The sequence below is a fragment of the Lupinus angustifolius genome, chromosome LG11 (genome assembly GCF_001865875.1).
Source record: "Lupinus angustifolius cultivar Tanjil chromosome LG11, LupAngTanjil_v1.0, whole genome shotgun sequence".
Lineage (NCBI taxonomy): Eukaryota > Viridiplantae > Streptophyta > Magnoliopsida > Fabales > Fabaceae > Lupinus > Lupinus angustifolius.
This window is the reverse complement of record NC_032019.1, coordinates 18,553,585-18,568,997: the sequence shown is the minus strand read 5'-3', so window position 1 is coordinate 18,568,997 and position 15,413 is coordinate 18,553,585. Positions and strand designations below refer to the sequence as shown.

Below are 15,413 nucleotides of genomic sequence, written 5' to 3'. Positions count from 1 at the left end.
CAGTTTTCCGTTCTGTTCCATATAAATTATAAGTTCATAAACAATTGAAATGTAGAGTGCAAAACTAATATAGTCCTTCATTAAAAATCAATAAAGAAATGTAAAACCAATGGTGAAATTAAATATAGAATCTGCTTCCCTTTTAATCTGAAAATAAGCAAAAATATCCTGTAACCTAAGAAACAGAAGTCCAGGGAGAGAGTTCTGTCCAGCTCAAAATCAATGTCAAAGCCCAGGAATAGATTCAAGATTTAACTTTTCTGAGGAAGATTCAGTACTCCTTTTCTCTTGCAATTTTGGCTTTGTAATGTCATCAAGAGCTTGCAGGTATGTAGTAGCAGTTGTATTAGATGGTGGGCTTGGATTGCTTATTCTGCTAGCAAGGAAGCGGCGGATCAGACCCCGAAGAAATGGGGCCATGGTTTCTGGCTCATGTTCCAGGTAGTACATTATCCCTCCCATACACATAGAGAACAAGAATACCTGTACCAGTTCAATGCATGAGATCAGACATTTTCTACATTTTTGTCATATAAAAAGAAAACAAGTTAGAAACATTAGTTCCTTTGACTCATCATGTTCCTATCTCTTTTTATATATTCTCACATTCTCTGATTATATGGATGGACATAAAAGAGGCCTAAAAAGTAAAACTGACTTTCATTTCATAACATGTCAGGTTGGCACTATAGTTTCAGACACATATTTTGGGTAGATATTTCAATTTCAAAAACAACAAGTGTATATGTTAATGCAATGCAAAGTTACTTGAAGGCATACCTCAGCATTCCTAATATGTGGAAGCAGGTGCCTGTTCACCAAAATATACCATAATGAATCTACGGCACGGGGAAGAACATATAAAGCTAGCTCACCACGCCTTGCTTTTTTCTCCAATAGCACTGAAAGGGCAGCTACTCCCCCTGCTATCCAATATACAAACTTGTTATCTCTTGAAGCAACTTTTCTATGTAAACATATGACTACCTGCAAAACCAGAAAGAGATTAGGAACATCAATGATGTACTTATCAAATAGAAATGTAAATATTGTGACAATAATAATAACAATTACAGCAAATATACACCTGAAAGAGTCCAACAAAAGCAGACAAAAACGATGTTGAGCGAATAGCGCCTTTAATGGCAAACCAGAATGTCCGGAAAGGAGCAGCAGTGAACTGAAAATAGAATCATCATCAGAAAAATTAATGTCCATAATAACAATGGCCAGGGGCTGTAGCATTGGTTGACATAGACCGAAGACAATATACATATAATCACTTATCAGGGTAATAATCTTATTCTTGGTACAAAAACAATTCAGTCTTAGATTGTTTTTAACTTTTGTGCTTCGCTTGTAATTCCTAGGACCTTGGAAAAGAATTGAAAATAGTATAAAATCATTATTTTCCAAGGAACGATGCTATATAGTATGAAAAATCTTAACATGAATTGATTTCAAATCACATCCCTGTAAATTTGAAGCCACACTCTCATCCACAACTAAAGCACACTTTATAAAGTACATTTCTCTCACCCATATTGTTTATACACATTTGTAGAAATGCTTTTCATACCAACAAGCATTACTCTTTCCCAATTCCATGGAATAGGACAAAATTAAAATTTTATTTCTAATGTACACACCAAACAAAACAATCGGAATTGTTTTCCAATCCCAGTTTCAAGGCTCAATTCCATATGCCAAATAGCACCTAAGAACTTTACACTTAAAGGAAACAGTCAACTATATGGAAGCTTCCAACAAGCTATTTGATCAAGATTTACCATAGCAATCTTCCAGAATACATAGAAGGGACAATTCCCATAGAAGCTTACAAGCTATGGACATGCTCCTTCTACACAAGATTATTTTTTTCTTTTTTGCTGATCTACACAAGCATTGTTTTATAGGAGTTTTTTTTAAGGAGTGGGGGGAGAGCGCAGCTGCCAAGTTTGAACTCAGGTGCTCACCCTTAAATGTTCCTGCGGCAGCTCTACCAACTGAGCTAACCATTGGGGACTCTATGCAAGCATTTGATTTTCTGATATACTAGTGACAAAAAAACAGTAAGGGAATACCTTCTGTAGGTGCAGGACAACAAAAGGCACAAAAGTCAAAGAGAAGTAAAGTGGGAATGTCTTCTTGAATGTTGCTGATGTTGCTTTTCCTTGGTGAACTAAGCATGAATTTGTTCCTGGATGAATAATGGAACAAGGAATAATGGAGGGAAACTCTTCCAGCTTTACATAGTCAGATTTTCCTATGTGAGATAGGTAAGCATGCAACGAAGCAACATCAACAGAATTGCCTCTACAGCTATCCCTTACAGCCTTGTATACAGGCTCTGCAACTGGCCCTGTCTTCTGAATGAAGTCTTGATAGGCTTTCGGCAAGCTCTCAGGACGCATCACAAAGACATACATAACCTGAAATAATAGTTTTATAGATATAACCATAAGAAATAATTAAATGGAACATAACAGTAGATAAGAGGATAATAAACAGCCATTGGCTTTTCCTTTTTCCATTTAGTTACTACCAATCCTAAAACTCAGGATCTTTCAATAGAGGAGTTAGTGACTCTTGAACCTAGAGAATTGATTGATTAAAAAGCAATCTAAATGCTGAGAGAAGTTAATAAATAAAGAAACTTGAGTTCAATATTTTGAACACAGAAAGGTCACAAGGTATTCGTAAAAAAGAATATACAGTGTAAACCAGATTCAAATTTACGAATCAATACTACAAGGATGTGAACATATTCACTAAGATGGATATTTTTCCTATTTTTGATAAAAAAAATAAAGAAATATACTAAGAAGTCATCACTGCTCTAATCTACTGCCAATACTAGCTACAATAATTTTAACATAAAAATAGAATAAACATTCCCATGTAGCTTGTCAAGGCTATTGACAAGATTATTCCCCCGAGTTTCATGGTTGTTTTACCGATGTCAATTATTAGACACATAAAGATAACAAGGAAGATAAGTTAAGAATAGTATCCCAGCAAGAAAGTTCAGAATGAGATTTGAATACCTGTGCACAGGCTACGGCAAAAAGCAAAGAATCTCCATGTCTCCAATGACTTCCCCAGAAATGAAACTTGTTTTTTGATTTTGCTGAATTATATGCACACTGATATATAGGAATGTGTATTAGACTGGTGTATGCAGAACATTTTGAAGAGAATAAAAATGTGTTAGATATGTCCATCTAAATCAGAGTGCTTAGAAATTGTTATGGGGATATGCTTTCTAATACCTGGGCTAGCCTAGCCAACAGATATAAAGCCAGTGTGCGCCTCCTATTTTTATCATTTAATGCAAGAATTGAAAACCCAGCAATTGAACCTGCTAAAATTCTGCTCCATCATCCCCTCAAACAAAGTCATAAATAAGCAAGGTGTGCAAATGTCAACAGCATAAAGCAACATCCAAGCATACATATACAGCAGAACAAAAATTTGATAAAAAAGAGGTTAATTGAAATGGCTATAAAAACAAATCAGGAAAGACAGTTTGTGTTGCAACTTACGCATTCACCGGTGTCTCTTTCTTTCTCCACTTTCTTAGCAAGCATCTAAGTGCATGATAGGATCCAGTGAAACCACCAAAAAGTAAACCAATCCGGCACGCTTCTTCCCTTACTATTAGATCTTTTTCTGAAACAAGTTGCTAGAAACAAAATAATATATCATATGCTCTCTCCACTTCGTTTTAAAGCAAAAAAACGTAAAATAGATAATGATCAATACCTTCATGCAACATACATATTACCTAACAACAAATGAAAAGCTATAAAGCTGCAACCAACCAAGCCATTGAATGACCATTAGCTACAAAAATATTGACTGAAACTGAACTGGATAGTATTCCTGGTGTATCGATTTCAACATTAACAAATTCAAATGCGCAATATTTTAAGGGTCTGCTTGTTTATGGAATTAAAAATATGCAATGTTTTTTCGGCAGAAACATTTATGTGAGAAACTAAAAAGTTCAGCATATTCAACATTTGTTTTTCCCAGATAATCTTTTCTAGTGAAAGTCAGACAAAACAAGCATGTGAATGCTAAAAGTAATCTCTTAATAAATAAATGAAATAAAATAAAATAAACACTATTTTTTTTAAACAAAAAACCCAACAATGAAGCACTAAATTGTTCCACAAAATCCCTATTTCTGCTTTCTTCCGTTCGAAGACGATTATTTCAATCCATACTTACTCCAGGTACAAAATTAAAAAATGATCACTGAATTTAAGGAGTACATTTTTTGGTATAACCAAGGCCTAAGGGTATCCCTCACTATATGGTTAAGGAAGTAATCACATTTGGGGAGTGTCACTATAAGGAGTCCAACTCTTACACCACCAGTAGAACAACGCGTTAAAGAGAACATTTTATTTTACAGAAAAACCACAATTCTAACATATGCAAAGAGGTGATTAAATTAAAATATAAATGCGACAAATAAGCATAAAAAACCGGAAAATCAGAACCCGAATTCGACTAAATTTGACGAATAACGAGTAACTAACCTTGAGATCAAGGAGTGAAGAATAGGATTGTCTGCGAGCAAGTTTGAAAGCGCGAAGGAGGATTCCGATTCCAACGCGAACGCCATAGGAGAGAAGGAATGTCTGACAGAGGTTACCGATGGCGTGAGCGACGCAAGACTCGTCAGGGCCGTGATCGCAAGGTGGAGAGTCGAGTTTGTTATGGTGGTGTTGTGAGGCGGCGGCGCGGCGCTGGCGGAGCTGAAGCTCGTGGATTGCGTCACGGAGGCGCTCCTCGGCCTCGCGAAGGCGGCGGTCGGCGTCGGAAGTGTCGGCGGTAGGAGGGGAGGAAGCCATGAAAAAAAGGAGTAACCGTCAGTCAGAAGTGGGGAATGCTGTTTATTAAGAAAATGAAACAAATTGCCCAATGCCTAATTCATGCCCAATTCTTCATAGTCTATCATCTTGTTATGATTTATACTTTCTTTTACTTATATCATTCATAATATAATAACATTATAATATCTATTCTTATATTAAATATCAATATGATGCAATAATAATTTATAAAAAAATTTAAAAAGTAAAATATCTATCCAGTAACGAAGTAAAAAATAATACCAGTAACAATGTACAAAATTAGAATATAATATTATATATCGACAGTGTAAAAATTTATATGATATATTATTCACTATTCATTTGTATTACTTTTATTTAAAAGTCAATAAGAATTAAAAATTAATGGTTGATGATGTAGTCACGGAGTAAAAAAAATTTCTCAAAATTTGATATATGGTCAATATATTATTTATCATCATTCATTTGTATTACTTTTATTTAATAAAAAATGATTGACAAATTGTGGATGATAATACAAAATTCTTTTATGCTGTTAGTACTACATATTTTTCTCAAATTTTAAATGTACATAAATTTTTTATTGGTGTAATAAATAAATAAAAATCTGATAAATGAAAAATATATTTATTATGAGTATAATATATATATAGTTAGTGTGAAGATTATATTATTTACCATTCATTTAAACTATATTTTAAAAAAGTCAATGATAATTAAATATGAATAATATCTATATCTATACTATTAATCTATACTTCTATACTATTAATAAAAGGAAAACACAAAATAACTACCTATCATGGTGTAATTTGTGTTTTCCTATTTTGCCATCACTATCTTTTTATTTCTACCAAAAAACTATATAATATTATTTTCTTATTTTATCCTTAATATCTTCTTATTTTAAAAGTGTATTTAAAAAATTGAATATTAGACTAATTGAATAAATTCTACCACTTGTTATCTCTTGAAGCAACTTTTCTATGTAAACATATGACTACCTGCAAAACCAGAAAGAGATTAGGAACATCAATGATGTACTTATCAAATAGAAATGTAAATATTGTGACAATAATAATAACAATTACAGCAAATATACACCTGAAAGAGTCCAACAAAAGCAGACAAAAACGATGTTGAGCGAATAGCGCCTTTAATGGCAAACCAGAATGTCCGGAAAGGAGCAGCAGTGAACTGAAAATAGAATCATCATCAGAAAAATTAATGTCCATAATAACAATGGCCAGGGGCTGTAGCATTGGTTGACATAGACCGAAGACAATATACATATAATCACTTATCAGGGTAATAATCTTATTCTTGGTACAAAAACAATTCAGTCTTAGATTGTTTTTAACTTTTGTGCTTCGCTTGTAATTCCTAGGACCTTGGAAAAGAATTGAAAATAGTATAAAATCATTATTTTCCAAGGAACGATGCTATATAGTATGAAAAATCTTAACATGAATTGATTTCAAATCACATCCCTGTAAATTTGAAGCCACACTCTCATCCACAACTAAAGCACACTTTATAAAGTACATTTCTCTCACCCATATTGTTTATACACATTTGTAGAAATGCTTTTCATACCAACAAGCATTACTCTTTCCCAATTCCATGGAATAGGACAAAATTAAAATTTTATTTCTAATGTACACACCAAACAAAACAATCGGAATTGTTTTCCAATCCCAGTTTCAAGGCTCAATTCCATATGCCAAATAGCACCTAAGAACTTTACACTTAAAGGAAACAGTCAACTATATGGAAGCTTCCAACAAGCTATTTGATCAAGATTTACCATAGCAATCTTCCAGAATACATAGAAGGGACAATTCCCATAGAAGCTTACAAGCTATGGACATGCTCCTTCTACACAAGATTATTTTTTTCTTTTTTGCTGATCTACACAAGCATTGTTTTATAGGAGTTTTTTTTAAGGAGTGGGGGGAGAGCGCAGCTGCCAAGTTTGAACTCAGGTGCTCACCCTTAAATGTTCCTGCGGCAGCTCTACCAACTGAGCTAACCATTGGGGACTCTATGCAAGCATTTGATTTTCTGATATACTAGTGACAAAAAAACAGTAAGGGAATACCTTCTGTAGGTGCAGGACAACAAAAGGCACAAAAGTCAAAGAGAAGTAAAGTGGGAATGTCTTCTTGAATGTTGCTGATGTTGCTTTTCCTTGGTGAACTAAGCATGAATTTGTTCCTGGATGAATAATGGAACAAGGAATAATGGAGGGAAACTCTTCCAGCTTTACATAGTCAGATTTTCCTATGTGAGATAGGTAAGCATGCAACGAAGCAACATCAACAGAATTGCCTCTACAGCTATCCCTTACAGCCTTGTATACAGGCTCTGCAACTGGCCCTGTCTTCTGAATGAAGTCTTGATAGGCTTTCGGCAAGCTCTCAGGACGCATCACAAAGACATACATAACCTGAAATAATAGTTTTATAGATATAACCATAAGAAATAATTAAATGGAACATAACAGTAGATAAGAGGATAATAAACAGCCATTGGCTTTTCCTTTTTCCATTTAGTTACTACCAATCCTAAAACTCAGGATCTTTCAATAGAGGAGTTAGTGACTCTTGAACCTAGAGAATTGATTGATTAAAAAGCAATCTAAATGCTGAGAGAAGTTAATAAATAAAGAAACTTGAGTTCAATATTTTGAACACAGAAAGGTCACAAGGTATTCGTAAAAAAGAATATACAGTGTAAACCAGATTCAAATTTACGAATCAATACTACAAGGATGTGAACATATTCACTAAGATGGATATTTTTCCTATTTTTGATAAAAAAAATAAAGAAATATACTAAGAAGTCATCACTGCTCTAATCTACTGCCAATACTAGCTACAATAATTTTAACATAAAAATAGAATAAACATTCCCATGTAGCTTGTCAAGGCTATTGACAAGATTATTCCCCCGAGTTTCATGGTTGTTTTACCGATGTCAATTATTAGACACATAAAGATAACAAGGAAGATAAGTTAAGAATAGTATCCCAGCAAGAAAGTTCAGAATGAGATTTGAATACCTGTGCACAGGCTACGGCAAAAAGCAAAGAATCTCCATGTCTCCAATGACTTCCCCAGAAATGAAACTTGTTTTTTGATTTTGCTGAATTATATGCACACTGATATATAGGAATGTGTATTAGACTGGTGTATGCAGAACATTTTGAAGAGAATAAAAATGTGTTAGATATGTCCATCTAAATCAGAGTGCTTAGAAATTGTTATGGGGATATGCTTTCTAATACCTGGGCTAGCCTAGCCAACAGATATAAAGCCAGTGTGCGCCTCCTATTTTTATCATTTAATGCAAGAATTGAAAACCCAGCAATTGAACCTGCTAAAATTCTGCTCCATCATCCCCTCAAACAAAGTCATAAATAAGCAAGGTGTGCAAATGTCAACAGCATAAAGCAACATCCAAGCATACATATACAGCAGAACAAAAATTTGATAAAAAAGAGGTTAATTGAAATGGCTATAAAAACAAATCAGGAAAGACAGTTTGTGTTGCAACTTACGCATTCACCGGTGTCTCTTTCTTTCTCCACTTTCTTAGCAAGCATCTAAGTGCATGATAGGATCCAGTGAAACCACCAAAAAGTAAACCAATCCGGCACGCTTCTTCCCTTACTATTAGATCTTTTTCTGAAACAAGTTGCTAGAAACAAAATAATATATCATATGCTCTCTCCACTTCGTTTTAAAGCAAAAAAACGTAAAATAGATAATGATCAATACCTTCATGCAACATACATATTACCTAACAACAAATGAAAAGCTATAAAGCTGCAACCAACCAAGCCATTGAATGACCATTAGCTACAAAAATATTGACTGAAACTGAACTGGATAGTATTCCTGGTGTATCGATTTCAACATTAACAAATTCAAATGCGCAATATTTTAAGGGTCTGCTTGTTTATGGAATTAAAAATATGCAATGTTTTTTCGGCAGAAACATTTATGTGAGAAACTAAAAAGTTCAGCATATTCAACATTTGTTTTTCCCAGATAATCTTTTCTAGTGAAAGTCAGACAAAACAAGCATGTGAATGCTAAAAGTAATCTCTTAATAAATAAATGAAATAAAATAAAATAAACACTATTTTTTTTAAACAAAAAACCCAACAATGAAGCACTAAATTGTTCCACAAAATCCCTATTTCTGCTTTCTTCCGTTCGAAGACGATTATTTCAATCCATACTTACTCCAGGTACAAAATTAAAAAATGATCACTGAATTTAAGGAGTACATTTTTTGGTATAACCAAGGCCTAAGGGTATCCCTCACTATATGGTTAAGGAAGTAATCACATTTGGGGAGTGTCACTATAAGGAGTCCAACTCTTACACCACCAGTAGAACAACGCGTTAAAGAGAACATTTTATTTTACAGAAAAACCACAATTCTAACATATGCAAAGAGGTGATTAAATTAAAATATAAATGCGACAAATAAGCATAAAAAACCGGAAAATCAGAACCCGAATTCGACTAAATTTGACGAATAACGAGTAACTAACCTTGAGATCAAGGAGTGAAGAATAGGATTGTCTGCGAGCAAGTTTGAAAGCGCGAAGGAGGATTCCGATTCCAACGCGAACGCCATAGGAGAGAAGGAATGTCTGACAGAGGTTACCGATGGCGTGAGCGACGCAAGACTCGTCAGGGCCGTGATCGCAAGGTGGAGAGTCGAGTTTGTTATGGTGGTGTTGTGAGGCGGCGGCGCGGCGCTGGCGGAGCTGAAGCTCGTGGATTGCGTCACGGAGGCGCTCCTCGGCCTCGCGAAGGCGGCGGTCGGCGTCGGAAGTGTCGGCGGTAGGAGGGGAGGAAGCCATGAAAAAAAGGAGTAACCGTCAGTCAGAAGTGGGGAATGCTGTTTATTAAGAAAATGAAACAAATTGCCCAATGCCTAATTCATGCCCAATTCTTCATAGTCTATCATCTTGTTATGATTTATACTTTCTTTTACTTATATCATTCATAATATAATAACATTATAATATCTATTCTTATATTAAATATCAATATGATGCAATAATAATTTATAAAAAAATTTAAAAAGTAAAATATCTATCCAGTAACGAAGTAAAAAATAATACCAGTAACAATGTACAAAATTAGAATATAATATTATATATCGACAGTGTAAAAATTTATATGATATATTATTCACTATTCATTTGTATTACTTTTATTTAAAAGTCAATAAGAATTAAAAATTAATGGTTGATGATGTAGTCACGGAGTAAAAAAAATTTCTCAAAATTTGATATATGGTCAATATATTATTTATCATCATTCATTTGTATTACTTTTATTTAATAAAAAATGATTGACAAATTGTGGATGATAATACAAAATTCTTTTATGCTGTTAGTACTACATATTTTTCTCAAATTTTAAATGTACATAAATTTTTTATTGGTGTAATAAATAAATAAAAATCTGATAAATGAAAAATATATTTATTATGAGTATAATATATATATAGTTAGTGTGAAGATTATATTATTTACCATTCATTTAAACTATATTTTAAAAAAGTCAATGATAATTAAATATGAATAATATCTATATCTATACTATTAATCTATACTTCTATACTATTAATAAAAGGAAAACACAAAATAACTACCTATCATGGTGTAATTTGTGTTTTCCTATTTTGCCATCACTATCTTTTTATTTCTACCAAAAAACTATATAATATTATTTTCTTATTTTATCCTTAATATCTTCTTATTTTAAAAGTGTATTTAAAAAATTGAATATTAGACTAATTGAATAAATTCTACCGTAAATTTAGCGCAAAAAATTATATTTGAATTTATAAAATACAAACTATACATTGCAAACGATAGAAAAGCGGGTTGACAGGTACGACAATGCATATCAACACGCTAGTATATTATAGTAATAATACATAAAACTAATATATGGTCACTATATACATCTTTTTCTTTTATTCTCTACATTCTTTTTACAAATTTACATACACCATTAGAAATGTCACATAGTACTATCTTATTTATTAATAATTAGAGCGTGATATATATTGATAGTGTAAATGATTTATATATAAGCAATATATTATCTATCTTTCGTTTATACTATTTTTATCTAAAAATCAATAATAATTTAAAGTTGAGATAATACACTAATAACATAAAAAACTTTTACACTATCAATGTGTATTCTTAAATTGTTCAAGTATATATATTTTTCTGTAATAATTAATTTATACCTAACATGTGTATATATATTTTATGATGTTAAGGGATTTAAAGGATAATTTTGTGATGAATAGGGACAGTTACCTACACTTCCTTAAATACAATTAATAGAAGCATAATTAGCTTATATTGGTCCACCAAATCTTGTGACAGTAACCTTTCATTTGTTAGATATTATGTTTGGTTATTTGGGTGAAAATTGAAATTGAAATAATGTTTTGTTTAGCTAAAGTAGAAAGGTTATTTTTACAATGTAAATAATAAAAAAATAATATAAAGTTATTTGTTTATGTTATGATTATTTTGATTGTTTCATATTAATTTTAAAGTATACATTTTTAATATTTATTATCATATATATTTTTACTATAATTTTTTAAACTTTTAATGTCTCGTTACAAATGTTAAAAAATATTAAAATCTATATACTTACTGTATATAAAGCCAAAACTACACGTAACTAGCATGACATAATTTTTCACATCCAAAATTACCCTTTTGTAACTCCTCCATTAATAATCATCTTAAACTTCCAAATATTACTTTTATTCTTTTTCACAATACATTGTTATTCTTCCACACCTTTTCTTATTTTATCTTTTCTTCTTCAATTTTATATTTGCTTAATTTTCTTACATCTTTGGTCTATTAAGTTTCTATGTAACATTTTTTATATTAAATTATTTTTCTTTAAAAAATGTAACACAAAATGATACATATCAAAAAAATAAATAAGAAAGCGGGTCGATAGACACAAAGTATCGATCAACACGCTAGTAAAAATAATATAAAAACAAATAACAATATTTAAAAAACAAGTTGACACAAAAATAAATAAAAATTACTAAATAAGACAATCCACAAAATAAATAGTGTACTAATGAAAAAATAAACAATTCAATGAAAAATCAATCAGAAAAGGATGAAGTGTTATTGAACTATGGGAGGTAAAATAAGAAGTGCAATTGGTCTAAAATAAGTAATAAAAAAATCCATCATAAAAGATAATATCATTTTTTACTTAATTTTTCATAAATAAAGCTGAGATTATAATCAACATATTTGTGTTTCAACTTTAAATTATTTTTTCTTTGAAAAAAATAAACAAACAAAATATACAAACTTTCAATATCAAACAATCATTAAGCATAGAAGTAAAACCACTTTTTATCACATGTTCAATGACTAAAATATCTTTAAACTTTAAACTAGTTATACTATTTCCCAACCAATTACTTTTTATAAACATGGTAGATTCAAACTCATTTAATATTTTTTCATAAAATAATTAGAATCAAACTCATTTAATTATTTATCATAAATGTGATATGAATTAAATATATTTCTTATGAAGATATGATAAGAACGGAACTCATGATATTCTAACTAGGAAAATTTAGTATTTTTTTATCTTATGATTTTTCCATTATGTTACATAAATTTCTTCCGATTATTCGTACTTTGATTATTTTTTTCGATTATTTTTCCCACCAAAAAACTCATGATTAAGATCTTCCATGAATTTTTAATTGTAAATATATGGTTTTAGCCTTATAAAATAAATATCTTTTGATATTTGTGTTTGTTAAAATATTTTTTTTAAATTCGTTATAAATTAATTTTTTACTTTAACTTATCATTAATCCTGTATTTTTTTTTTTAATTTTACTGAAATTAATACACCATCATTCTTTTTTTACTTTAAAACTTATGCACCATTAGCGTAAAAAATTTATACTATCAGTGTATCATCACTATTGCTCTCATTGTCAGTGTAAAATTTAAACATCAATTTTTTTACACTGACAAGTTTCGGCATCCTATAGATTCTCCTCAATGGAGAAAAATTGATCATGATTATCATAGTTTTGGTTAAGAATCAAGAAATATACGCATTGCATTGTCAATGGATAGAATTAACCCACATAGTGTTAAAAGTTACTCCCACAGTATATGGCCACTGCTATTGGTGATATACAACCTACCTTTTTCTCTATGCATGAAACGCAAATATGTGATTTTATCTATGTTAATTTCTGGACCTAAACAATGAGGAAATGACATATATTTGGCTTCATTAATTGAAGACTTGAAGGAAATGTGGGAGACGAGCATAAACGTGTATGATGCGCATATGGAAGAAATATTCAACTTGAGGGTTTTGTTGTTCGGCACAATCACTGATTTCTCTACCTATGGTAATCTGTCTGGATATAGTATAAAATGACATTTTGTATGTCCTTTATGTGAAGACAATACTCATTCAATGAGGTTGAAACACTATAAGAAGAATGTTTTCCTTGGTCATTGTAGATTTTTGCACTCAAATCATTACTATTAAGGATGGAGAAAAGTATTTGATGGAAATAATGAAGAAGATCGTGTTCCTTTGATGTTGATGGGTGACCAATTATTTCAAAAGCTAAAGGGTTTGAAAAATAATTTTGGTACCTTTTGCAAAAGAAATTGTCACAAAAGGTGGAAGAAAAAGTCAATTTTCTTTGAATTGTCATATTCGAGTTCATTATATGTAAGACATTTCCTCGATGTTATGCATATTGAAAAAATGTGTTTGAAAGTCTCATTGGTACCTTACTCAATGCCTTTGGTAAGACCAAAGATGGCTTGAATGCAAGGTTGAACTTGGTTAGTGTGGAAATAAGAAAGGAACTGGGACCGATAATGAAGGGAAAATGTACATTTCTACCTCCAGTAGCTTATACTTTGTCGAGGAAGGAGAAAATGAAATTTTGTAAATTTCTTCATGGTGTTAAAGTTCCAGATGGGTACTATTCCAACATTCAGAACCTCATATCAATGAAAGACCTCAAGTTAAAAGGTCTTAAGTCTCATGATTGTCATGTACTTATGGAGAATTTCTTGCCTATTGGAATGCGGTCAATTCTACCTAAAAAAGTTGAGGAACCATAACTAGGTTATGCTTCTTCTTCAAGGCAATTGTTAGCAAAGTGATTGACCACCTTGAGAAATTACTTACATTGCAAAGACAAATTATTTTGACTTTGTGTGAGCTTGAAATGTATTTTCCACCTTCTTTTTTGACATAATGATTCATCTAAGCATTCATCTTGTTCAAGAGACACAACTATGTGATCTTTCATATATGAGATGAATGAACCCCTTTGAGCATTATATGAAGAATTAAAATGTATGTGAAGTACCGATCAAGACCAGATGGTTGTATTGTCGAGCGATATGTTGTTGAAGAAGCTCTTAATTTTTGCACCGGATACCTTACTGATGGTGATTTCATGGGCATTCCAAAGTCTCGATGTGCAAAAAAACATTTGGTGAATGTATTACTGGGAATAAATATTGACTATAACAAGAACCGAATTGGAGCAAGTGCACTTATATACAATGTTATTAAAACCGGTTCGGACCGGCCGGTTCAACTGGAGAACCGGCCAACCGGTCTCATAACCGGTACGAAACAAGTGTTGTGCCGGTTAAGCATCAAAACTGGTGTAAACTGAAGAAAAACCGGTGAACCGTGTCAAAATCGGTGAACCGGCCGGAATTTGATTGAACCGGCCGGTTCCTACATGTAATTTTAAAGAACACCAGATAGACACATACCACATAGAATTAGACTTTGGATTTATTAAAGTTGTTTGTTTATGACAATTCTTACTTTGACTATAAATATGGATTATAAATTTGAGTATCTACATATTAGATAATTTTTGTTATAGGTTTACATATATATATAAGCATGTACGTCCGGTTTAACCGGTTTAATCCCATGCGGTTTAATTACTGAACCACTAAACCAGTACCCTCATCGGTTTGATGACCGGTCCGGTTTTAATAACATTGCTTATATGTTTTACATAATGTCGATGAGGTTGAACTATATGTTGAAATACACAAGGAGATGCTAAGGAAGTCTTACCAAAGTAAGATTGAAAATTGGATTTCCAAAGCGAATAATCGATGTTTCATAAAGTGGCTAAAAAATCACATTGATGATGAGTTGAATATATATGCACATTCGATTTCTGAAAGATTGAAATGATTAGCCAATGGTCCAAGTATTCATGTCTTATCCTACATTGGTTACCTAATTAATGGGTTCACATTTTATACGAAAAAACAAGATGATCAAAGTAAAATGCAAAATAGTAGTGTGACTCTTGTTACTCGAACTTTACACATGTCAAGTGCAAAAGATAGAAACTCAATATATGCGAACATGTCATACTTTGGAGTGGTTGAACACATATGAGAATTGAATTACTCAA

At 31.8% G+C, this 15,413-nt stretch overlaps 2 protein-coding genes across 3 annotated transcripts; both read right to left on the bottom strand.

Annotated features, from left to right (window-relative positions):
- Positions 1 to 4,955, bottom strand: LOC109361254. 2 transcript variants are annotated; one of them, XM_019606649.1, is made up of 9 exons: positions 4,551 to 4,955; positions 3,546 to 3,685; positions 3,273 to 3,372; positions 3,048 to 3,146; positions 2,085 to 2,432; positions 1,088 to 1,180; positions 781 to 987; positions 228 to 483; positions 1 to 138 (listed from the first exon to the last, which is right to left on the bottom strand). In XM_019606649.1, coding segments are annotated over exons 1-9 (1,560 nt in total). In that variant the 5' UTR covers positions 4,866 to 4,955; the 3' UTR covers positions 1 to 136. The 2 variants fall into 2 exon arrangements, with proteins under 2 accessions (XP_019462194.1, XP_019462193.1); XM_019606648.1 differs by having other exon boundaries at positions 56 to 483.
- On the bottom strand, positions 5,822 to 9,839 carry LOC109359794. Its single transcript, XM_019604490.1, has 7 exons — positions 9,436 to 9,839; positions 8,431 to 8,570; positions 8,158 to 8,257; positions 7,933 to 8,031; positions 6,970 to 7,317; positions 5,973 to 6,065; positions 5,822 to 5,872 (listed from the first exon to the last, which is right to left on the bottom strand). The coding sequence occupies exons 1-7, from the start codon at positions 9,748 to 9,750 to the stop codon at positions 5,822 to 5,824; spliced, it is 1,146 nt and encodes a 381-aa protein (XP_019460035.1). The 5' UTR covers positions 9,751 to 9,839.